The sequence below is a fragment of the Carcharodon carcharias genome, chromosome 7, assembly GCF_017639515.1.
Source record: "Carcharodon carcharias isolate sCarCar2 chromosome 7, sCarCar2.pri, whole genome shotgun sequence".
In the NCBI taxonomy this organism is placed as follows: Eukaryota; Metazoa; Chordata; class Chondrichthyes; order Lamniformes; family Lamnidae; genus Carcharodon; species Carcharodon carcharias.
In genome coordinates, this window is record NC_054473.1 from 36,884,483 (window position 1) to 36,910,714 (window position 26,232).

General features: G+C 41.7%; 1 protein-coding gene across 2 annotated transcripts in view; it reads right to left on the reverse strand.

Moving 5' to 3' along the window:
* chdh (choline dehydrogenase) overlaps positions 1–17,906 on the reverse strand; it is a 55,703-nt gene extending 37,797 nt beyond the window's left edge. Inside the window, exons 1-2 of one of the 2 annotated variants that reach the window (XM_041190872.1) lie at positions 17,801–17,906; positions 5,108–5,987 (exon numbers count right to left, since the gene is read on the reverse strand). In XM_041190872.1, coding sequence (XP_041046806.1) covers positions 5,108–5,861 — 754 coding nt within the window. In that variant the 5' untranslated portion in view covers positions 5,862–5,987; positions 17,801–17,906. Of the gene's footprint in view, positions 1–5,107; positions 5,988–9,786; positions 9,909–17,800 lie in introns of those variants that run through there. The other variant, XM_041190873.1, reaches the window with a different exon arrangement.
* Positions 17,907–26,232: the final 8,326 nt, after the last annotated feature.

The window sequence follows — 26,232 nt, forward strand, 5'->3', positions numbered from 1 at the left end:
TACGGCCTTTTGGACTCAACATTGAGTTCAACGATTTCAGGCCATGAACTCTATCCTCCATTTTGAATGACCACCACCTCCCCCCCACCACTCTACGGTGCCAGTCTGTATCATGTACTTATGTTTTTGCTTTCAGACAGTACTGACCTTTCTTCTGTGATTAACAAGTTCTGCTATTTTACTTTCAGGCAGTGCCGACGTGTGTTTTATTCTACTCTTAACACCTATTCTGGGCCAATGCTTTGTGTCTTTAATACTATCATTACCACTCCCTTTGCCTTGTATTCCCTGACATCTTTGTCATTTAAACTCCCCTACCCTCTAAACTATCCCTGACCTTTTCTTTTGCTTCACCTGCCCCTCCCCACTTTTTCAACAGCATAAAACCCATTATATCCCTACCTCTCTCCAGGTTCAAAGAAGAGTCATATTGGACTCAAAATGTTAACTCTGTATCTCTCTCCATGTATGCTGCCAGGCTGGCTGTGTTTTTCCAGCACTTGATTTTTTTTATTTCAGATCTCCAGCATCTGCAGTATTTTGCTTTTATTCAGGAAGATGGGTAGTCTGACCTATAGCAATTTAAACCTTGATAAGCCAAATGCCAGTGCCTCCTGATTGGGTTAGCCCTTGTGAAAATTAGTGCAAAATTATCCTGTAACGTTCTGGGTTCTAGTTACTCAAACTGATAAATGCAACTTGGCCAGTTTTGGATTCGTACTCAAGTGTCATGAATAATGGGCAGATTCAGGTCCCACTGCATCAAATCCACTTCAAAGTGAGCTTCAGAATGTTGTTCATCAGCAAAACCTCAGTTGTTTGAAATATCTGCAAAATATCTGCCAAAAAAATCTTTCAAATTTGTCTGAAATTCATACTCTTTGTGGATTGTTTTTCAGATTGACCTTCGTGATGCCCCAAAACAGAATATGCCTTTTGTTTCTTGTTTGTTTACAAACTTAATAGGCACTTAAAGGATTCCTTTTTTTTACACTGGAATAGTTTTTTTTTCTTTCAGTATCAATGATAGTGGTTTGAATTCAGAGTTTCATTACATTTTTAGAGGTTTAATTTTTTCCAATGATTTTGAAGTAATTCTCATTGCTTCTGGGCAAGGGGTGGGGCGTGAGGGGTCATGGCTCCTGAGGACGATGCACACAAAAATACAAATTAGGAGCAGAAGGCCACCCAGCCCTTTGAGCCTGCTCTGTCATTCAACGAGACACGTTGATCCAATTGTAACCTCAACTCCACATTCCTGCCTACCCCCGATAACCTTTCATCCCCTTGCTTATCAAGAATTCATGTACCTCTGCCTTTAAAATATTGAAAGAATCTGCTTCCAACGCCTTTGGAGGAAGAGAGCTCGAAAGGCTCACAACCCTCAGAGAGAAAAATTCTCATCTCTGTCCTAAATGGGCGATCCCTTATTTTTAAACATTGGCCCCTAGTGCTAGATTCTCCCACAAGATGAAACATCGTCTCCACATCGACCCTTTCAAGATCCCTCAGGATCTTATATGTTTCAATCAAGTCATCTCTTCTAAATTCCAGCGGTTACAAGTCTAGCCTGTCCAACCTTTCCTCATAAGACAACCCACCGAATCCAGGTATTCGTTTAGTAAACCTTCTTTGAACTGCTTCCAACGTAGTTACATCCTTCCTTAAATAAGGAGACCAATACTGTACATAGTGCTCCAGGTGTGGTCTCACCAATGTCCTGTATAACTGAAGTGTAACTTTCCTACATGGTATTCAATTCCTCTCGCAATAAATGATAACATTCTATTAGCTTTCCTAATCACTTGCTGCACCTGTATACTAGCCTTTTGCGATTCATGCACTATGACCCCTAGATCCCTCTGCATTTCAGAGCTCTGCAATCTCTCACCGTTTAGATAACATGCTTCTTTTTTATTTTTCCTGCCAAAATGACAATTTCAGTGGATATTGGATGAGTGGTTATGGAGGGTACATAGGGGTGGAGGTGATATAGGTGATCTGAAGAGGCATGGGGTGGAGGTGACTTGGAGTAGCATGAGCAATCTGAGGGGGGCATGATGTGGCATGGAGGTGAAAACATAAAATGCTGGAAAAACTCAGCAGGCCGGCAGCATCTGTGGAGAGAGAAACAGAGTAACATTTCAAGTCCCTATGACTCTTCTTCAAAGTGGCATGTGGCATGGAGGATTAGGGGACATGGGTGATTTGAGGGGGGCATGGGGGGCACTGGAGGTGGGTGGGAGTGTGAGAGGGTGAAGGATGAGGTTTAGGGGGCCTTTAAATGATGTTCAGAGTTGAGCCTTCTAACCTGCCAACCTTCGCACTCACATTTCTCACTCACTCCATCATGGCTTACAAAATGCACTGTGAACCCGACCCCTGTACGAAAAGACAAAAATCCCAAAGTCACACATGGGTCAGGTATGCATTCCAGAAGGTGGACAAGTAAGAAGGTCAGGTTTCCCGAGCCCACTGGAAAATCTGGCCCCATATGCAGCCCTGACATTCAATGACCCTTATGACCCATAATAACAAGAGCGTGGATGACTCTGGCCTACAGAACAGAGATATATACATATTCAAAATTGCACATACAGGTACCATTTTTACAGTTTTTGGCCAAAGTCTTGCTATCTCCAAAGACTCCAATGAGAGAAGACACCAAAATCCTTTTCTAAACAAAGTAGTTGGAATGCTAAACTCTCATTCTGGTATTTTCAATTTTGCATAGTGCCATTGTTACCATGAATTTCCAAAGCACTGTGACTTATCGGATTTCTCTTGATTTTAAAAATACACATATTGCAAACTTGTTTTCCCCTCATTTTCTTTTCAAGGTAGTGCTCTACATGAACATACTGTCTTTCCTCATTCAGGATTACCCTTTCACAGCATAGTTTATTCCACTCTTGGTCAACTTGGTTAGTTTTGAGCAACACAGAAAGGATTCTTTCTCAGCAGCACTGACCAATGATTACACCTGCAGGAGCCCAAAACCAATTGACAAGGCAACTCAATTAACATCTCATACTTAAAACTCAGCACATTGCAGATAACAGATTGACTAACTTTTGTAACTTTACATAAATACACTACAACAGTTAAGTAACCACCTAACCATAAATGTAAGAAAAGCCTTGACAATTATGGAAAAAGAAATTTGTATATTTTAATGAGTTACTAGAGCCAATGCCTAACAAATTTAAATTAAAAAAGCCACTCTGTTTTTGTGCCATTCCTCCTCTGTAAAATTCCCATATAAAACAGCAAGTTATTTCACAGGGATGCAAACAATTCAGCAATGTCTGAAACTTATGATGTACACACACACTATATATATATTTTATTTATAGAAAAAACAGATGTGGGCAGAACAAGCCCACATATTTCCACATTCTGGGAAATTGTTCCTGTATGTAAGTAATTATACTGGACCTCTTTTCCTTGATTTTACATTTTGTCAGAAATCAACCACACTTTTGTCGCATGATTCTTCTACTATCTTGAAAAAAATGTTTATGACAAACCCTTCCTTTGAACCTCTCCTTCCCACACTTTGCTCAAACACATGTTATGTGCAAACTCAGTCAATGAATAATGGCAGGTCATTTCTATTGAGGGCATCAGTGTCAAGTCTAAATCCTGTCCTCACCTGACATCCACACACGGGGCACTTTCCAACAGGGGTTACCAAGTAGAGATTAAATCAAGAACTTCACATATTAGTGGGAATGTTAGCTCACTGCCAATCAGCAATTGAAAGTGTGACTTTTTGGTTGTATGACTCAATACCGCAAACGCTTTGCAGCCCAAAAAAAGTGAATTTCTGCAAATGTTCATGGAAATTGAGGTAATACGACAATTATGGGGAAGTATGAAATGTTAAACAGAAGCCTGTCTGCCATTCACACAACAGGTCTCATGATTTTGTCAAGGAAAGGTGGAAAATTCTCTCATTTTCTGGCCAATAGTTCAATCAACACTGATAAGGCTGATTAACTGGTTATTCATCTCTTTACTATCTGTGGGACCGTGCTATTCGCAAGTAAGCTGCTACATTTGCTTATGCTACAGAAACTATACTGCAAAAGGAATTAATTGGCTATGAAATGTTTTGGGATATACTGAAGTTGTGAAAAATGTCATAGAATACAAATTCTTTATTTCTTGAACAAATTTAGGAAAAATGTAACAATTATAGATTGATGATATTGGAGAAAACCTCCAATGGAATATTTGTCAATGTTTAACCTGTGATGAAGATTCTAATCCTTCAAGAAAAAATTAAATTAATAATGAACATATACAGCTTTCCACTCCTGCACAGTCAAATCAAAAAGTGACTGTAATTCATTTCAGGATACACCTGATCAACAAATTTAAGTACATAGCAGATTTCCCTAAGTCGAAGGAAGTTAAAGATCACCACAGCATCAAAAATACAGAATATTAAAAGGAGTTTGTTACCAAAAGCACAAATATAACAACCATTGTATCACAGAGGAGGAAAGGACAGTCCAGGACTTGGAAGGCACACAACTTGTAACAGTACAACTCTTGGCAATGGGCCTATAGGAAAAGAGTCAGCTATGAGAGAAGCAATGTAGGAGTTAATTCAGGGCAGCAGGAAGTCTGTACAGGAAGATGTACAACTTGGTTAAAAAAAGACCAATAGAGCTAGTCAGTCATTGCAATGCGCTACCAATACCACCCTAATATAAAGGACTTTGAATTTTTTTTTGCATGAGGAGTACTGTATAAAGCAAATTAGTTTGGGATAATTTCACACTTCCCACCACGTTAGCCATCACTGTTTTCCCATTATAGCATTCAAAGCTTGTCTGTAAAATGGACCTTTAGAAACTAGTTTGCAAAAGTACTGCTCAGAGCTGCATTAACAAACATCTTGGCACTCAGACTGGTTAAGTGACATATTAGCTGCTTGACAAGTGCTAATGGAACACAAATATGTAATAATTTTAGTGACTTCTGTTGGTTTTCAGTTGCACATCCTATAATTCAATTGCAGGATAAATTTCAAATATAAGTAGTAATTTCTTCAAACTCTTTAGAGAAAAACGATTAGCACAATAACTTCCAATACCTTTGTAAATTGTCATATCCATCCAACCAACTCCCTCTTGCTGAAATCCATTCATGTCATCAGTAAATGGGTAGCCAGCTTGCTGCCCAGCTTCAAGAAAAGCAACATGGAGAGGATGGTTTGTCTTTCCACGTGATACATGCAATGGTCCATTTCCCCCTCTATACCTGTCCGCTCCCAGTTCGTGACACTGTGCCTTCCTAAAATAAGGGAGGCAGTGATCATAATTCCAACCAGTAGCACCTTGTCTCTCCCAACGATTATAATCTTCTGCGTGCCCACGAATATATACCATTGCATTCAACGAGGAGGATCCTCCCCAAACACGACCTCTAGGCCAGTACATTACTCGGTTATTCATATGTTTTTGAGCAGTAGTCTGATAATACCAGTTATATTTATCATCACAGAGATTGTATATTAAGGCAGCCGGCATATGAATTTTCCACATTAGTCGTTTGCTACCCAACTGTATATCTTTAGGCCCTGCTTCTAAAAGGAGCACTGAATTATTGGGGTCTTCTGAAAGACGGTTTGCCAAGACGCATCCTGCCGAACCTCCTCCCACTATTAAGTAGCTATATGTTTTTCTCTTTGGAGCACAGGTTTTAGCTGATGTACTTAAGTTCTGGTGTTGTCGGGACCAAGCAAACAAACTGCTTGAGACATTCACTTTCATGAACCCAATCAATCTATGCATATTTCTTGCTGCGTGAACAGTGTGCATCAAAACTGCCCTCGAGGTGTAAAGCATTATTTCTGTCCTGTTTAATGTTGCTTGATGTGTTGATCCTGGAGAACAAAATCTTCTTAGTTGCTGGTACAAAGTACAGTGATAAGTACTGCAACTCTAATGTCCAGTGCCGTTGCTGCTCACGATCTATGGAGAAATAAAGGCATATCCTTTGAGATTCGTTGCACATAAAACATCTAATATAAACAAAAAATTATTCAAAGATATAAAAACAAGAATATGCAATATATATGAATTATTCATTAAACGAAGGCAACTGTATTTTAAAAATCAGTAGCAAGAATTTGTGAAGTATTTAAAACAATTGAATCTGATTAAATAAACAAACATTTTATAGTAGCAAGGACAGCAGCTGCAGTTAATATATCCACTATAAAAGAAAAACAAACTTTAAAGTTGAACAAAGTGGAAACCAGACCATTGCCTGAACTGTGCAACAGTCACTTTCATGACACAATTAATTCTGGGTAGCAAGGCTCATTGCGAGACTTGTACCAGTAAGCAAAGGTCACTGTCAATGATACATGCTAGGTACTCATTACCCCAGTTAGAAATTTAAGTTTACAGCAGAGGAATTCAAGACTAAATATGTATCTCTGCACCCAAGTTTTATCTTCCTCCACATATCAGATGAATTACAATAATCACTGCAGTAAATAACTGGCTTTCTATAGTAAATCATTAATTTTCAACTGTACCACTTGTTTTGATTTACAACTGAGATATTAGTAGTTTCAATACATGTCTAGCTTTTAGGATTGTTTCTTTTAACTCTCCCTTTATTCAGTTACATCCACAAAATATCATTTGCCTCCCAGAGTTGTTATCAATCCACTCCATTTCATCCCCGAGACAAATAAAATGGGAGCAGCAATCATTTGAGAAATCTACCTATTATATCCATGGAAACTTGCTTTTCTTCCTCAAATATTTCAAAATCTGAAACATGGAAAATTCACTTCCATTTCTAAAACAAAATTCAATATTCAAATGCCAAGTGCAAGTGCTAGAACATTTTGAAGGAAAAAGCAGTGGCAAAGACACTATACCAAATGGAACATTATCTCAGTAAGTCTCCTGGAGCAGATTTATTTTTACATGTTTCAAACTTTGCATGAAAATCAAATTAAAAAAAAGTCTGGTCCTTGCTAAAGCTTTCAGAGATGATATGGTTATAAAGAGCTACAGCAATGACTATTATTTGATTAAAGTGTAGTGCAAAAATGTGAAGATCTGTTTTTAAAGATTGATTAATATTCAAGATCTATCTTGCAATTGTAGAAACACTTCTATTTAAAAATAGTTTTTTAAAAAGGCTCTATGTTCTGTATAAAGGCGTTTGAAATTTGTTAAAATTACTCAATGTGCAGTACAGTTGGCAAAACAAAGTAATACACATCACACTATGTCCATTGCGTAGAGCTATTTAGAATTATGAAGGTCACAAACATGTACCTTTATAACTATATTCTGCTATTAACTTTTGCACCAGTTACTGGCATTGTGCAAGTGTTCACGTTGGAATTATAGAAGTTACAGCACAGAACAGACCATTAGACTCTGTCTAACCCTGTCAGCAAATCCTTCTATTCCTTTCTCCTTCACGCACTAATCTAATTTCCCTTTACATGAACCTATGCCATTCTCAACTACTCCAAAGCAAGAGGCTGTTTAGACTGCTGGCAATTGAAAGCATCAACTGAGAGAACAGCAAGATCTAATATACTTGGCGACATATTTATTTTAAAATACTGCTTTGAACTTCTGCATCTACCTAAACTCTCTGTTTTTGTGCATTAAGTGTAAATAATTTGATTAATTGTCTCAGTGTATGTCAGTATGGTAATATGCCATGTTTGCAGTCACCTATGAGAATGAAGGGGGCGGGGATGGAACAAATGGAAAGGAGGGGAGAAATTACTTCAAATTAATAGGACAATCAAGAGGGTGTATTACAGGCAGCTGATCTGCAGTGGCCTATTTTTCCCCTTCTCTAAAAGTTACTTCCTTCATTTTATTTCTCTTTCTGTATCTGATCTATAACCGAATTCAGCCACACTAATTTACACTTCCTTGGCCAGTCCTCGAGCTAATAATTTCAGACTCTTTCAATCTGATGCATTAAGGAGTTATGCAGCTGCCTGCCCTGTTCACTAATACCAGATGCCCTGTAGAGTGTGCTGCACCATTTCCATATATCACTTCTAGCAATTTGCTGCACAAAATATTGTTGACATTAAAAAGGCAAAGCAAGTCTTACGAACAACAGATGCCATTCATTACCCTGCCACAGCAAATTTTGGGCCATTCCACAGTAATAACAGCTCTCTCTCAATTAAGGCAAGCCAGTAGATAACTAACTATCGCTATACCAAGCTGTACTAACAGGGACACTGATTTCAGAAATGGAAGTATTTCTAGAATCAAGGTGCACTTGGAAGGTGGGCCAGAAACTGGCAACACTTTGATGGGTTTGCAGAAACTAACAGTGTTTTGAAAGGAATCCAGACTTTGAGAGCACTGGTAGGGACCATAGAGCTAAAGAGGGGGTTTTGACAAACAGCAGGGTGCAGAGCCTGGCAAGTTCTAAAAGTTTAGCAGGTAAGGAGATGCCCAAAGAATTACAACTCAACCTGTCACTTGGCTCATCCAATTAATCATCCCCCAATCCTAAACTATGTTCTTCCCCTCTCTTTCCCAACTGATCCTCAACTTTGTGTGTCCTCAAGCATCTCATTGTCAGCCAGATTCTGTCTTTATGTTGCTGTCTTAAAGCAATTAAATCTAAATTTTCTGTTTCTAAATATTAATGGATGGATACTCACAGGGTACATAATTTTGTGATATGCACTCCCAGCATCTGCCCAGGGCACAGAATTGGAATATTTTATGTACTATTGATAAAGTTGCTGATTTATACAGTTTTTAAATAAACAAAACTTAGTTGTACAAAATTTACTTCAAATGCTCAGAAGTTCATCATTTGTGCAGTTTGTTATATAAATTTCTTAACCCTCAGTACTTCTTCACAAAATTGATTTTTGAACTGAATTTTCAATTAAAGCAACAAACAATTCATTTCAATAGACAACTCTTTGTTTTCTCTCCTAACCATCAAATATACCATGTTAACACAGTATTGTCAAATATTAGCCACTATCTACAACTGGAATTTCAAATGGGGAAATTTGTATTTCTGATTAGTAATCAGAATTTACTGATTAGTGGATGAAGTAAAATAATCACCATTGTTGGGCATGGGTAATTAAGTAGTGAGTACTTATATTCACTTGGCATACATGTGTACTTTAACCTCTTTGTATATTTGCTGATAAAATGATAAGACCAAAGTAGCTTGAGTAATGATAAGATAAAAGTAAACTGTGTTTTTGCTATTGTGAGTACTTTACTTCCCCTGGCATTGAAGGTTGACCAGTTCATAACAGTATAAGTCTGAAAAAAAGCTTCTGATGAAAGGTCATCGGCTTAAAACTTTAACTCTACAGATGCTGCTAGAACTGCTGAGTATTTCCGGCATTTTATTTCAGATTTCCAGTCTCCACAGTATTTTGCTTTTGTGCTGGAACAGTGATAGATGTAGGTATATTTACCTGGATTGTATGCGTATATACAGTAGAGTACTTTCTACTAAAATTACTGCACAGCTAAAACTGTGTCACTATGGTGACGGTTTCTGCTAATGCAGTGTTATCATCTGACCAATTCAGTAGCTAAATCTGAGGCCAGTCAGCAATTTCTATTGGAAAATACAGTGGTTTTGGTTTCTGCTGATGCAGTATTATCATCTGACCAATTCATAACAGCATTTAGAAAGCTTGAAACAAAGCTTCAATAATTTTTCCAAGATCTCTTGGGGGAAAAAAAGCAACAAAACTCAAAAATCTCACAGGATAAAGGGACACACCTTTCTATACTTAAACTCTTCCTGATACAAATCATATTGTAGCCAATTTTGCAAACTGTACATGCCCAGAATGCATGGGTGTGGCTGAAAACTCTTTCCAGCTACTTCGGAGCAGTTTAATCCTTGAAGTGAAAATTTAAATGAAGGTATTAAAAGACACAAAAGACAATTCAAAGTGTAAACATAATCAGATTGTTAGAACCATAGAAATGTTATGGCACAGAAGGAGGCCATTCAGTCCATCATGTCTGTGCCGGTCAGAAAAAAATGAAAAGAAACTAGCCGTTCACTTTAATCCCATTTACCAGCACCTGGTCCATAGCCTTTCAGGTTACAGCGCTTCAGATGCAGATCCAAGTGCCTTTTAAATGAGTTGAGCGTTTCAGCCTTAACCACTGATTTAGACAGTGAATTCCAGACACCACTGCACTCTGCATGAAAAAGTTTTTCCTCATGTCCCCTTCTAATCTTTCTACCAGTCACCTTAAACCTATGCCCCCTGGTATTTGACCCCTCACCTAGGGGAAACAAGTCTTTACTATCCACCCTATCCAGGCCCCTCATCATTTTATACACCTCAATTAGGTCTCAGCCTCCTTTGTTCTAAGGAAAACAGCCCTCGCCTATCCAAGCTTTCCTCATAGCTGTAATTTTCAAACCCTGGCAGCATTCTTGTAAATCTCCTCTGTACTCTCTCCAGAGCAATTGTGTCCTTCCTGTAATGTGGTGACCAGAACAGTACACAAAATTCCAGCTGTAGCTTAACCTACATTTCATACATTTCCATCATTATGTCCCTGCTTTTGTATTTAATAATTCCTCCAATAAAGGAAAGCATTCCATGTGCTTTTTTTAACCACCTTATTCATCTGTCCTGACCTCAGGGACCTGTGGACAGCAGTCCAAGGTCTCTCACTTCTTCAACCCCTCTCAATATCCTCCCCTTTATTAAGTATTGCCTTGCTTTGTTTGCCCTCCCCAAATGTATTACGTCACACTTTTCCAGATTGAATTCATTTGCCATTTTTCTGCCCACTCAACCAAACCTTTGATATCATTCTGGAGACAACAACTATTCTCTCCACTATTAACTACACGGCCAAGTTTTGTGCCATCTTCAAATTTCCCAATCATATCTCCCACATTTATGTTCAAATCATTAATATATACAACAAACAACAAAGACCCCAATACTAAGCCCTCAGGAACACCATTGGAAACTGTTTTCTATTTGCAAAAACATCCATCGACTATTACTCATTGTTTTCAGTCAATGAGCCAATTTTGGATCCAACTTGCCACCTTCCCCTGTATCCCATGGGATCTCACTTTTCTGACCAGTCTGCCATGTGTCACCTGGTCAAATCCATGTAGACAATATCCACTGCACTACCCTGATCAATCCTCCTTGTTACTTCTTCAAAAAATTCAATTAAGTTAGTAAGACACGATCTTCCCCCAACAAAACCATGCTGACTGTCCCTGACTGACCTGCGCCTTTCTAAGTGACAGTTTATCCTGTCTCTCAGAATTGATTCCAATAATTTGCCCACCACTGAAGTCAGACTGACCGGTCTATAATTTTCTAGCCTTTCCCCTGTACCCTTTTTAAATAATGGTACACAATTTGCAGACCTCCAATCCTCTGGTACCTTGCCTATATCTAGTGGGGATTGTTGTTTAATACCATATGTTGGGCATTATGAGTTTTAATTAGAGACAAAATCTTTTGATAAAATTCCAATAATCTGACTGGCTCATTAACAGTGACAGGACACTTTTCATGTCAAAGATTTCCATTATAAATATTTATTAAGTGATGACATAAAAGCATACTCAAAATTTTAGACAACACGAAGATCTTCACGTAAAACTTTCTACTAAGATGTAGACATGGCTCTGTTAATGTATAACATACTTGAGTTTGAAAGGTTCTCTAACTCTGCTGACACATCCCTCTCTCTCTCTTCAGATTCTATGCCCTGAGAGGACATTGGTGACCATAGATTTCCACATGTTGGTCCATGGTTATGCTTGGCAAGGTACTGCAGTGGTTTGCCGTTACCTTTGTCAGGTTCTGGCTGACCAGAAGGCTCTCCCTCTCTTACTGTCTGCCATAGGCATATTGAAAAGATTTGCAAGTTTACAAATCAGCCATGTTATGAACACAACTTCTATTGCCATCAGGTCACTGAAAGGGTCTCAAAGCTGGAACTTCTGGCTCAGAGATAGGGAAGCTGCCACTGCGCTACAATGCACCGCCTGCTATAAATATAATTTTATAGAAAAATGTTATTAGTGAGGCTTAGGTAAAGGGTACTGATTTATGTGGTGGAGTGGGGGTTGAAGGTAGGAGGCCCCAAAAATAATCAAGACCTTGTCAACTCAAGCATAAACAGATTCAAGAACTGAAAAGGAAGAGGCTTGTGAGCAAATCACCTTGCCCAATATTGTCAAAGAGCTTTATTATTGACAAAGAAGGTAAAGGGCAAAGGCTTGCAGGAGACTCTTAAGAGGTGAAGAATGATTAAAGTTGGAAATTATAACTTTTTTCTCCCTACATTTTCCCAATCTCTCCTGAAAACGTTGATTCCTTACTGCAGCACGGTTTCACTTGTTCCCTGTTGCCCACGTAATGAGCCGACAGTGTCAAATGGGCTACTTAGCTGCCAGGGATTGGGATGATCACAGTCTAGATCAAGTTCAGATTCATCTAACTATCCATACACAATTCCAGTAGGAGACATCAAACATTGGAGACACCTGGCATGGTCTTGATGGGCCCAATGGCATTTTAAAAAATTTATTCATGGGATGTGGGCATCGCTGGCTAGGCCAGCATTCATTGCCCAATCCTAATTGCCCTCGAGAAGGCAACGGTAAGCTGACTTCTTGAACCGCTGCAGTCCTTGTGGTGTAGGTACACCCACAACTGCTAGGGAGTTCCAGGATATTGACCAAGTGACAGTGAAGGAACGGCAATATTTTTCCAAGTCAGGATGGTGTACAGCTTCGAGGGGAACTTTCAGATGGTGGTGTTCCCATGTATCTGCTGCACTTGTCCTTCTAGATGGTAGCAGCCATTGATTTGTAAGGCTGCCTAAGGAACCTTGGTGAGTTTCTGCAGTGCATCTTGTTGAAGTTATACACTGGTGCTACTGTTCATCGATGGTGGAGGGAATGAATGTTTGTGGAAGGGATGCCAATCAAGCTGCTGCTTTGTCCTGGATGGTGTCAAGCTTCTTGAGTAATGTTGGAGCTGCACTCAACCAGGCAAGTGGGGTGTATCCTGACTTGTGCCTTTTAGATGGTGGACAGGCTTTGGGGAGTCAGGAAGTGAGTTATTTGCTGCAGGATTCTTAGCGTTTGACCTGCTCTTGTAGCCACAGGACTTATATGGCTAGTCCAGATTGGTTTCTGGTCAATGGTAACCCCTAGGGTGTTGATAGTGAGGGATACAGCGACGGTAATGCCCTTGAACATCAAGGGGTGATGACTGGATTCTCTCTTGTTGGGGATGGTCAGTGCCAGGCACTTGTGTGGCAGGAATTTTACTTGTCACTCGTTAGCCCAAGCCTGGGTGTTGTCCAGGTCTTGCTGCATTTGGACATGGACTGCTTCAGTATCTGAGGAGTTACAAATGGTGTTGGACATTGTGCAATCATCAGCGAACATCTCCGCTTCTGACCTTATGATGGAAGGAAGGTCACTGATGAAGCAGCTGAAGGTGGTTGGGCCTAGAACACTACCCTGAGGAACTCCTGCAGTGATGTCCTGGAACTGAAATGATTGACCTCCAACAACCACAAACAACTTCCTTTGTCCTAACAGCACTGTGGGTATGCCTACACCACATGGACTGCAGCATTTCAAGAAGGCAACTCATCACCACCTTCTCAAGGGCAATTAAGGGCAGGCAATGAATGCTGCCTAGCCAGCGACACACACATCCCATGAATGAATTTTTTAAAAAAGGATAGGGTCACCTAGGAGATATAGTAAAAGCAGAGGGCATGGCTAAGGTCCTAAATGTGTACTTTGTGCCTGTCTGCACTAAAGTAGAACTGCTACAATTCTCACAGTAAAGGAGAAAGTAGCAGAGAAATTGAATGAAATACAAATAGATTATAGAAGAGGCTGGCAGTGCTCAAAGTAGAAAAGTCATCCAGTCTGGATGGGATGCATCCGAGATATTAAGGAAAATAAGGTTAAAATTTGCAGAGGCAATGGCCACAATCTTCCAGATCCCACTCTAGATATAGGAATGGTACCAGGGAATTGGAAGTTTGCAAGTATTGTACCTGTGTTCAAAAAAGGGATAATCCAGGCAACCATAGGCCAATCAGCCAAGAGAGTAAGAGTCTAGTGGAGATCAAGTCAGAAAAAAGGAAGACTGAAGAATGGAGATAGGGGTGGAGAGTGGAAAACTGGGTAATGAGGTTTCAGGAATGGGGAAAATTGGGGTTAAGTAGACTGGGGATGGAGTGGCCAGGGAGAGAATGAGAAGAGAACTCGACCAGAGGAAAAATAGGGGCTCAGGGGAGATGGAAGAACGAGGAATGGGATGGGGGGGTTCAGGGAGGGAGGTGAATGGGGGTCAGGATCACGAGGGAGAATTGGGGTCAGGGAAAGCAGAGGAAGGCTGGGGAATGGGATTCTGGGGTTTAGGCAGGGCTGAAGAGACCAAGGCACAGAATTTCCTGCACCCCCATGAGCAGCAGCAACATGGCAAGTGAGAGCAGCACTAAGATAGGAACAGCCAGTGAACTGATAAGTATAAACTGGGGCCTTTTCTGTGAGTAAAGGGTTAAAAAAAAGTTTCCATTTTATTACTGTTGTATAATGATGGGAATTTAAGTGTTACCAGAATTACATAGAATTATACAGAATTTCCAGCACAGAAACTGGCTATTCCACCCAAGTGGTCTACTTTGGTGTTTGTGCTCCACATGAACCTCCTCAAACCTGGTGGAATCAAAATTCCTCCCACCTCTGGTTTCCCTTTCCAGATCCTTCATCCATCTTAGGTTGGCTTTCCTAGGTTCTCTGAATTCCTCACAGGACATTCTAGAACTAGGGGCCACAGTTTAAAAATAAGGGGTCGCTCATTTAAGACAGGGATGAGGAAAATTGTTTTCTCTGAGGGCTGTGAACCTTTGCAACTCTCTTCCTCAAAAGGCAGTGGATGCAGAGTCTTTGAATATTTTTAAGGTAGAGGCAGATAGATCCTTGATAAGCACGGAGGTGAAAGGTCATCAGGGGTTGGCAGGAATGCGGAGTTATGGTTACAATCAGATCACCATGGGGTGGATTTTACGGCCCCAGCGTAAAAGAGCTGTAAAATGCGGCGATCCACTCAAAAGTCCATGGACTTCGTAGGACCGTAAAATCCCACCAGTGTAAGATTCCACCCGTGATCTTATTAAATGGCACAGCAGGCTCAAGGGACTGGGTGGCCTACTCCTGCTCCTAATTCGTATGTCCGTATGACATAGGGGGAAATGGTGGCGTAGTGGTAGCATCACTAGACTAGTAATCTAGAGACTCAGGCTAATGTTCTGGGAACAAGGGTTCCCCATGGCAGTTGGTGATTTTAAATTCAATTAATAATCTGGAATTGAAAAGTTAGTCTCAGTAATGGTGATCATGAAACCATTGTCAATTGTTGGAAAAACCCATCTGGTTCATAAAATCTGTCATCCTTACCTGGTCTGCCCTACATGTGACTCCAAACCCACAGTAATATGATTGACTCTTAACTGCCCTGGGAAATGGTGTGGCAAGCCACTCAGTTCAGGGGAAAATCTTCAGCCAATTCGATTCAGTCCATGTGATATCAAAAAACGGCTGAAGGCACTGGATACTGCAAAGGTTATGGGCCCTGACAATATTCCGGCAATAGTACAGAAGACGTGCTCCAGAACTAGCTGTGCCCCTAGCCAAGCTGTTCCAGTACAGCCACAACACTGGCATCTACCCAACTATGTGGAAAATTGCCCAGGTATGTCCTGTACATAGAAAGCAGAACAAATCCAACCTGGCCAATTATCAGTCTACTCTCCATCATCAGTAAAGTAATGGAAGAAGTCATCAACAGTGCTATCAAGCGGCACTTGCTCAGCAATAACCTGCTCACTGATGTCCAGTTTAGGTTCCAGCAGGGCAACCCAGCTCCTGAGCTCATTATAGCCTTGATTCAAACATGGACAAAAGAGCTGAACTCCAGAGGTGAGGATAACTGCCCTTGACATTAAGGCAGCATTTGACTGAGTGTGGCCTCAAGGATCCCTAGCAAAACCAGAGTCAATGGGAATCAGGGGGAAAACTCTCCGCTGGTTGGAGTCATACCTAGGACAAAGGAAGATGGTTGTGGCTGTTGGAAGTCAGTCATGCCAGCTCCAGGACATCACTGCAAGAGTTCTTCAGGGGAGTGTCCTAGTCCAAACCATCTTCAGCTGCTTCATCAATGACCTTCCTTCCATCATAAGGTCAGAAGTGGGGATGTTCGCTGATGACTGCACAATGTTCAGCACCATTCGTGATTCCTCAGACACTGAAGCAGTCCATGTCCAAATGCAGCAAGACCTGGACAATATCCAGGCTTGGGCTGACAAGTGGCAAGTAACATTCGCTCCACAAAAGTGTCAGGGAATGACTATCTCCAACAAGGGAGAATCCAACCATTGCCCCTTGATGTTCAATGGCATTACCATCACAGAATCTCCCCACTATCAACATCCTGGGGGATACCATTGACCAGAAACTGAACTGGACTAGCCATAAACGTCCAGTAGCTACAAGAGCAGGTCAGAGGCTAGGAATCGTGCGACAAGTAACTCACCTCCCGACTCCTCAAAGCCTGTCCACCATCTACAAGGCATCAGTCAGGATTGTGATGGAATACTCCCCACTTGCCTGGATAAGTGCAGCTCCCACAACACTCAAGAAGCTGGACACCATCCAGGACAAAGCAGTTCACTTGATTGGCACCACATCCACAAACATTCACTACCTCCACCATCAACGCACAGTCGCAGCAGTGTGTACCATCTACAAGATGCATTGCAAGAATTCACCAAGGCTCCTTGGACAGCACCTTCCAAACTTACCACCACTGCTACCTAAAAGGGCAAGGGCAGCAAATAAATGGGAACACCACCACCTGGAAGTTCCCCTCCAAGTCACTCAACATTCTGATTTGGAAATATATTGCCGGTCCTTCACTGTCGCTGGGTCAAAATCCTGTAACTCCCTTCCTAACAGCACTGTGGATGTACCTACACCACATGGGCTACAATGGTTCAAGAAGGCAGCTCATCGCCACCTTCTCAAGGGCAACTAGGGATGGGCAATAAATGCTGGCCCAGCCAGCGAGGCCCACATCCCATGAATGATTTTTTTTTTAAATTGGGAATGGAAAACAAATGCCAGCCTTGCCAGCCATGTCCACATCCCATGAAGGGATAACAAAAAAGGTGCCGGTACAAAAGCACCAGTAACAAAGACACTCAACTACAGGGGACCCAGCCTGTCTTTGGTAAATGCAATAACACTTTCAGCAGTCAGTTGCTCAGTGATCCAGATACACCTTCAGCCAGAGGTGGTGAGGGCTTGTCAGGAGCAGATCCGAGAACAAGTCACCACATAAGGCACGTTCTGGGCTTCAGGGTTGCTCTGTCGCCCCACCCCCTTCAGGAATGCAGGCCCCTTCTTCTGCACTGCCCAACAGCTCTCCACAAACAGGGAGCTGGCCAAGAAAGGTTTACGAGCAAAATGTTTCGGCCTGTCTCTCCCCCCGACTCCAACAACCTGGCCTCCTCCCTAATGGGAGGTGACAATCGGGGCCTGTGTTTCCTGAGAAACATCCCGCTGGACATCCTTGAGCTCTACATCCTGCAACTTTCAAATTATTTCCTTTTGGAAATTTCATCTCAGTCTTTAAAAAGAAAACAAAAAAAAAAATCTCCCTCCTCATAAACATCCGCCATCGGCCGAGCGGGTAACGCTAACTTACCCCCTTCTCCCCCTGATATTTGATAACTTCACCCCCGCCGTTTCATCTGCCGCCACCTCCCGAGTGGAGCAGCCCCATCTGCCTGGAGTGTGGATCCGCCCGAAGTGGAGCGGGTTCCGCTGTCTGTCCAGGTGGGCGGGTTGCTGTCATCGAGCGGAACTGGATTTTACGGACCGGACTACATCAAAATATGGCTCTTGCCAACCCTGAGCTGAACGAATCCCCCACCCACCGGCTCACTAATTGTTCCCAGCCGGCACTTCTTCCCTCTGTCCTGTGCGGTAAATCCTGGATTTTTCTTTTGGATTTTATTCTCTTTCTGTGGAAGGCAAGAGAGACCGAAAAAAAAAACCAGGGCGGCCAAAGGTGTCTTGCTACTGCAAGTTCTTTATTTTATTCATTCATAGGATGTGGGCTTCGCTGGCTGGGCCAGCATTTATTACCCATCCCTAGTTTCCCTTGTTCAGGGGCATTTAAGAGTCAACCACATTCCCTATGGAAACCATTGGGACTTCCCCTGACAGAGACCAGCTCCAGCTCACAAACTGACCACCACCAGAATGGCAGTCATATAGTTAAAAACTAGAGAGGCTGTGAGGAGAGAGATAGGAAATCAGAATCAGAAAGAAAAGATGAAATAAAGTACCATGAGATAATGGAGAAAATAGCATGAAAGGAACAATGAAGGGGGAAAAACAGGTTGAGAGAAATAAGATGAAATACATTTATCAGCTTTGATTAGGGCAAGCTATATGAAGAGTGAGACTGAGGGAAACAAACTACAAATCGATTTAACCATTCAGTTGCCTTGGATCCTTTGTTCCCAGAAAAATCAACCATGATCTTTCATCCTATGTTTTCAAGAAGGAGTTAGATATAGCTCTTGGGGCGAAGGGGATAAAAGGATATGGGGAGAAAGCGAGAGCAGGTTATTGAGTTGGATGATCAGCCATGATCATAATGAATGGCAGAGCAGGCTTGAAGGGCTGAATGGCCTACTCCAGCTCCTATTTTCTATGTATGTTTCTATGTATTGTATGTTTTCACCTCTGTCACTCCCTTGTAGCAGTCCCCTTTTTTGGTCTCTAAAGTTGGAGGGGGAGTACAAACGCAAGGGTACTTGTGATACACTACGGACTTAATTAATAATCAGCAGATCTGCTTCAATATGAAGGTATAACTATATGTTGGTAAGCAATATATGTTAGCCTCAATTGAGATTAAAAAGATTACAAATGTTTGCTTCTTTCACATGATTTGGAATACAATATCATTGTTAACTGCTTAGATAGCTAAGATACTTTACTTTTCCATTATTGTGGTCTAATAACTTTCAGTGATTTGATCTACTTTTCTACTTGGAATGAGTTAATCAAATCATCGACAGTACACTCTTTCCTTCATAGCAATATGTTTGGATAAGTTTAAATTAAAAACTGCATTCTAGCTAGTACTATCCAACGCATTAACATATGTTCACTTAATCATAGAATCAGAGAAAGTTTCGAGGCCAATTGGCCCATCGTGTCTGTGCCAGCCAAAAACTGAGCCACTCAGCCTAATCCCATTTTCCATTGGTCCATAGCTCTGCAGGTTACGGCACTTGAGGTGCATATCCAACCACCTTTTAAATGAGTTGAGGGTTTCTGCCTCTACTACTCTTTCAGGCAGTGAGTTCCAGACACCCACAATCCTCTGGGTGAAACAAATTTTTCCTCATCTACTCTCTAATCTTTCTACCAATCACTTTAAATCTATGCCCCCTAGTCACTGACCTCTCTACTAAAGTAAATAGGCCCTTGGCATCCACTTTATCCAGGCCCCTCACAATTTTGCATATCTCAATCAAATCTCCCATCAGCCTTCTCTGTGCCAAGGAGAACAACCCCAGCCTATCCAATCTTTCCTCAAAGTTGCAATTTTCCAGTCCTGGCAACATCCTTGTAAATCTCCCCTGTACCCTCTCTAGTGCAATTACATCCTTTCTGTAATGAGGTGGCCAGAACTGTACACAGTACTCAAGTTGTGGCCTAAATAATGTTGCATATAGTTCTAACATAACCTCCCTGCTCTTATATTATATGCCTCAGTTAATAAATGAAAGGATTCCATATGCCTTCTTAACCACCTCATCAACCTGCTCTGCTACCTTCAGGGGTCAGTGCATATTCACTCCAAGATCTCTCACTTCCTTCACACCTCTCAGTATCCTCCCATTTATTATGTAACCCTTTGCCCGGTTTAATCCCCCATCCCCCCAGTCTTCACACTTCGCTAGGTCGAATTCCATTTACCACTTTTCTGCCCGCCTGACCAGTCCTCAGAAGGGCTGGCAGTACATCAAGGGTGTGACCAATAGATTAAGTGACGAGCTCCATCATTCTCATAAAAGTTTTTGTTTATGAGCACAGACTGCAATAAAATGTAAACGCTTATATGATGGTAATAACATTTATTTGAACTTGAAAAAAATCTTCCTGCATTCTACAACAATCCTCCTCACTATCTACGGCACGGGCAATTTTTGTGTCATTTGCTAACTTCTTGATCATTTCCCCGACATTTACGTCCAAATCATTACTGTATACCACAAAAAACAGGAGACCAAGTACTGAGCCCCATGGAATCCCACTGGAAACGGACTCCCAGGCACAAAAACATCCATCAACTATTTCCCTTTGTTTCCTGCCACTGAGCCAATTTTGAATCTAGTTTGCTACATTCCCCTGGATCCCATTGGCTTTTATTTTTTAACCAGTGTGTCAGGGGGGTCCTTGCCAAAAGCCATGCTAAAATCCATGTAGACAAGATCAACTACACTACCCTCAATCTTCCTTGTTACTTGCTCAAAAACTTCAATCAAATTAGTCAGACACTACCTTCCCGTAACAAATTAATGCTGACTATCCTTGTTTAATCCATGCCTTTCTAAGTGACAGTTTACCCTGACCCTCAGAATTGATTCCAATAAATTGCCCACTGCAGAGGTCAGACTGACTGACCTGTAATTATTCAATTTATCCCTCTCCCCTTTTTAAACAATGGGACAACATTAGTAGACCTCCAATCCTCTGGCACCTCACCTCTTTCCAGTGGGGATTGGAATATGATTTGCCAGACCCTCTGCAACTTCCTCCCTGGCTTCTTTTAACAGCCTAGGGTACATTTCATCTGGCTCTGGTGATTTGTACACTTTCTTCTCTCCCTATGTTTATCACATCCAATACTTCACACTCCTCCTCCTTAACTACAATGTCTGCATTGCCCCCTCTTTTGTGAAGACAGACAAATAAGTATTCATTAAGAATCATACCCACATCCTTCACCTCCCATGTCCACACAATATTAGTTTAGAATTCATAGAGGTACACTTTGCAGAAAAAGACTCCAGTCTAATTATCATTTGCTTTCCATTCCTGCTCAATCTCAAGAATGTGCTTTGTCTTCCCAATGTGCAATGATATGCCATGAACAGTAATGTCAAAAAAGTGACAAAGATTTATCAATTGAACACATGGTTTTCAAAGAAATTTTGAACAGAACTGTTTGTATGTAGGTAGAAACGCTTTACATACTAGTGAATGTCCCATAGTACTACTACTTATGTAAGAGCAGGAATTTTACACCATGTATTGTTTGCTTTATTTTAATTTGTTTGTAAAGGGACTGAAATTTGCATGTGTGGTACCTGCTGTGTGACGAACTATTATGTTACAGATAAATTTGAGGCATGGATATGGTTGTGGTGCTTAGTTGCTAATCAGCATGTCTCTTTAAAGTCACTGTTCATAGACAATCAATTGTAATGCCTGTAAATTTCTGACATCCGCTAAGAAGATTTCATTATGAAATCACTGTTTTGCTTCCTTTTTTAAAATAAATCATATTTACAAGTGCAGCAGTAGGAACATTAAAGTCATGCACTTGGTAAGGGTATATCTTGTGTCAAAAATCACATATTACTTTGGAGGAAGTGATTTTTCTTATCTGTCTCTGTCATCATCGTGCTGCTGTTTCTCCTCTTCTGCATCTTCTCTTCTATGTGTCTTTCCCTTCTCTATTGCTTCTCTGCAACTTTCAAATTGTTTATAATTCTCCCTTTTTCGCTTCCTTGTTTGACTTTTCTTTTAGGTGGGAGGTAATGCATGGATGGGGTAGTGTAGCTGAGAAGACAACAGATTGGGTTTGCTCATCCTCAAACCCTTATGTGTTGGTCTCTTCTCTGCTGCCCTCACTCAACTTTACATTTCACTTTGCACTTTCGCCATCGTCTCACCCTATCTACTTCACTGTTCATCACCATGGTCTCTTCCCCAGTCGTTGCTCTCAATCCCACTTTCTTATAACTCTCCATTCTTCCTTTTCCCCATCCCTCTCCTTATCTCTGCCCTATGCACTTGTAACTAATATAACCCAAGTACCCCACTCATCCATCGGTCCTCCAACTCCCACAGCACACCAAATATGCCTTTTATGACCTTTCTCCTTGTATCTTCCTTATGTAGTTCCAGTCCCTTAGCTCATGCCCCTCTTTCCTCAGTACACCCATTGCCGATCTTCCCACAGGATTGATGAAAGCAAGTTTCAAAGAAACCAGGATAAAAGCAAAATACTGCAGATGCTGGAAATCTGAAACAAAAATAAAAATAGCTGGAAAAACTCAGCAGGTCTGACAGCATCTGTGGAGAGGAATAGAGTTAACATTTTGAGTCCATATGACTCTTCATCAGAACTGAGGAAAAATAGAAATGAGGTGAAATATAAGCTGATTGAGGGGGGTGGGACAGATAGAGCTGGATAGAGGGCCAGTGATAGGTGGAGGCAAAGAAGAGATTGCCAAAGATGTCATAGACAAAAGGACAAAGGGGTGTTGATGGTGGTGATATTAGCTAAGAAATGTGCTAATTAGGGGTAGAAAGCAGGATGAGCAAGTGACAAATAGTCGTGGTGGAGGTGGGGTGGGGGGAAGGGATTTAAATAGGCTAAAAGGTGGAGATGAAACAATGGATGGGAATACATTTAAAAATAATGGAAATAGGTGGGAAAAGAAAAATATATTTTAAAAATATAAATAATTAGAAAAAGGGGGATCAGAAAGGGGGTGGAGATGGAGGAGAGAGTTCATGATCTGAAGTTGTTGAACTCAATATTAAGTCCGGCGGAGGATGATCCTTTGAATGCTGATGCTGGTAGGGTGATAAGTGAGGACAAGAGGGACCCTATCATGGTTCTGGGAGGGAGAGGATGTTGTGAGGGCGGATGCGCAGGAGATGGGCCAGACATGGTTGAGGGCCCTGTCAACCACCATGGGTGGAAAACCTCTGTTAAGGAAGAAGGAAGAGGAACTATTTTGGAAAGTGGCATCATCAGAACAGATGTGACCGAGGTGAAGGAACTGAGAGAATGGGATGGAGTCCTTACAGGAAGTGGGGTGTGAGGAGCTGTAGTCTAGGTAGCTGTGGAAATCGGTAGGCTTGTAATGAACATTGGTGGACAGTCTATCACCAGAAATTGAGACAGAGAGGTCAAGGAAGGGAAGGGAAGTGTCAGTGATGGACCAGGTGAAAATGATGGAGGGGTGGAAATTGGAAGCAAAATTAATAATTTTTTCCAGGTCCAGACGAGAGCATGAAGCGGCACCGAAGCAGTCATCGATGTACCAGAGAAAGAGTTATGGGAGGGGGCCTGAGTAGAACTGGAACAAGAAATGTTCCACATACCACATAAAGAGACAGGCATAACTGGGGCCCATGCGGGTACCCATAACCACACTTTTTATTTAAATCGCAAACTTCAGATGTTTCCAACTGTCAAACAGCAATCATTACCCGGAACAAGTTAGAAGAATTAACAACACATCCTGGTTTCTTTGAAACAAAAACAAAAATAGATGGAAAAACTCAGCAGGTCTGACAGCATCTGTGGAGAGGAATACAGTTAACGTTTCAAGTCCATATGACTCTTCAACAGAACTGAGGAAAAATAGAAATGAGCTGAAATATAAGCTGGTTGAGTGGGGTGGGACTGGTAGAGCTGGATAGAGGGCCAGTGATAGGTGGAGGCAAAGAAGAGATTGCCAAAGATGTCATAGACAAAAGGTCAAAGGGGTGTTGACGGTGGTGATATTTTTAATTCCTCTCTGGCCATGGGAGAGGTGTCAAAGGACTGGAGAACAGCTAATGTGGTTCTGCTATTTAAGAAGGATTGTAGAGAATAGCCAGGGAATTACAGGCCAGTGAATCTCACGTCAGTGGTAGGGAAACTATTGGAAAAAATTCTGAAGGAGAGAATCTATCTCCAGTTGGAGAGGCAAGGTTTGATCAAGGATAGTCAGCATGGCTTTGTCAGAGAGAGGTCATGCCTAACAAATTTGATTGAATTTTTTGAGGAGGTGACCAGGTGTGTAGATGAGGGTAGTGCAGTTGATGTAGTTTATATGGATTTCAGCAAAGCCTTTGACAAGGTCCCACATGGGAGACTTATAAAGAAGGCAAATGCACATGGGATACAGGGTAATTTGATAAGGTGGATTCAAAATTGCCTTAGTTGTAGGAGACAGAGGCTGATAATAGAAGGATGCTTTAGTGACTGGAAGCCAGTGTCCAGTGGCATACCACAGGGATCTGTGCTTGGTCCCCTATTATTTGTCATTTATATAAATGACATAGATGACGCTGTGAGGAGTAGGATTAATAAGTTTGTGGATGACACAATGATTAGCCAGGTGGTTAACAGTGTCTTGGGCTACAGAAAGATATAGACGAGATGGCCAAATGGGCAGATAAGTGGCAGATGGAATTTAACCCTGAAAAGTGTGAGGTGATACACTTTGGAAGGAGTAATTTGACAAGGAAGTATTCAATGAAAGGCATGACACTAGGAAGTTCTGAGGAACAAAGGGACCTTGGCGTGTGTGTCCATAGATCTCTGAAGGCGGAGGGGCATGTTAGTGGGGTGGTGAAAAAGGCATATGGGACACTTGCCTTTATCAATCGAGGCATAGATTACAAAAGTAGGGAGGTCACGTTGGAGTTGTATAAAACCTGTGAGGCCACAGCTGGAGTATTGTGTGCAGTTCTGGTCACCACATTATAGGAAGGATGTGATTGCACTGGAGTGGGTGCAGAGGAGATTCACTAGGATATTGCCTGGGATGAAACATTTAAGTTATGAAGAGAGGTTGGAGATGTTGTTCATACGGACTCGGAACATTAACAGAGTTCCTCTCTGCAGATGCTGCCAGACTTGCTGAGTTTTTCCAGGTATTTTTATTTTTGTTTTGGATTTCCAGCATCCACAGTTCTTTGCTTTTATTTTGGATAGACTTGGGTTGTTTTCATTGGAGCAGAGAAGGCTGAGGGGCGACCTGATCAAGTTGTATAAGATTATGAGGGGCATGGACAGGGTGGATAGGGAGCAGCCTTAGTTTAAGGGTCAGTCACAAGGGAACATAAGTTCAAGGTGAGGGGCAGGAGGTTTAGGGGGATGTGAGGAAAAACCTTTTTACCCAGAGGGTGTTGATGGTCTGGAATGCACTGCTTGGGAGGGTAGTGAAGTGGGGTTGCCTCACATCTTTTAAAAAGTACCTGGATGAGCTCTTGGCACGTCATAAGATTCAAGGCTTGGGCCAAGTGCTGGTAATTGGGATTAGGTAGGTCAGGCGTTTCTCAGGTGTTGGTACAGTCTTGATGAGCTGAAGGGCCTCTTCTGCACTGTAAGATTCTGTGATGTTAGCTAAAGGATATGCTAATGGTGACATTGAGGGTAGAAAGCAGGATGAGCAAACGACAGATGGCCCTAGTGGGGGTGGGTTGGGGGGAGGGGATCTAAATATACTAAAAAGTGGGGATAAAACAATGGATGATATACATTTAAAAAATAATAATAGAAATAGGTGGGAAAAGAAAAATATATCTGTAAAAATATATAATAATTATTAGAAAAAAGGGGATCAAAAAGGGGTGAGGATGGAGGAGAGAGTTCATGATCTGAAGTTGTTGAACTCAATGTTAAATCTGGAAGGCTGTCAAGTGCCTAGTCGGAAGATCAAGTGCTATTCCTCCAGTTTGCGTTGAGCTTCACTGGAACATTGCAGCAGGCCAAGGACGGACATGTGGGCATGAGAGTAGGGTGATGTGTTGAAATGGCAAGCAACAGGGAGGTCTGGGTCATGCTTGCGGACAGACCGAAGGTGTTCCGCAAAGCAGTCACCCAGTCTGTGTTTGGTCTTTCCAATGTGGAGGAGACCTCATTGGGAGCAGCGAATGCAGTAGACCAAATTGAGGGAAGTGCAAGTAAAGTGCTGCTTCACTTGAAAGAGGTGTTTGGGCCCTTGGACAGTGAGGAGGGGGAAGTAAAGGGGCAGGTGTTGCACCTTCTGCGGTTGCTTGGGAAGGTGCTGTGGGACGGGGTTGTGGTGTAGGGGGTGATGG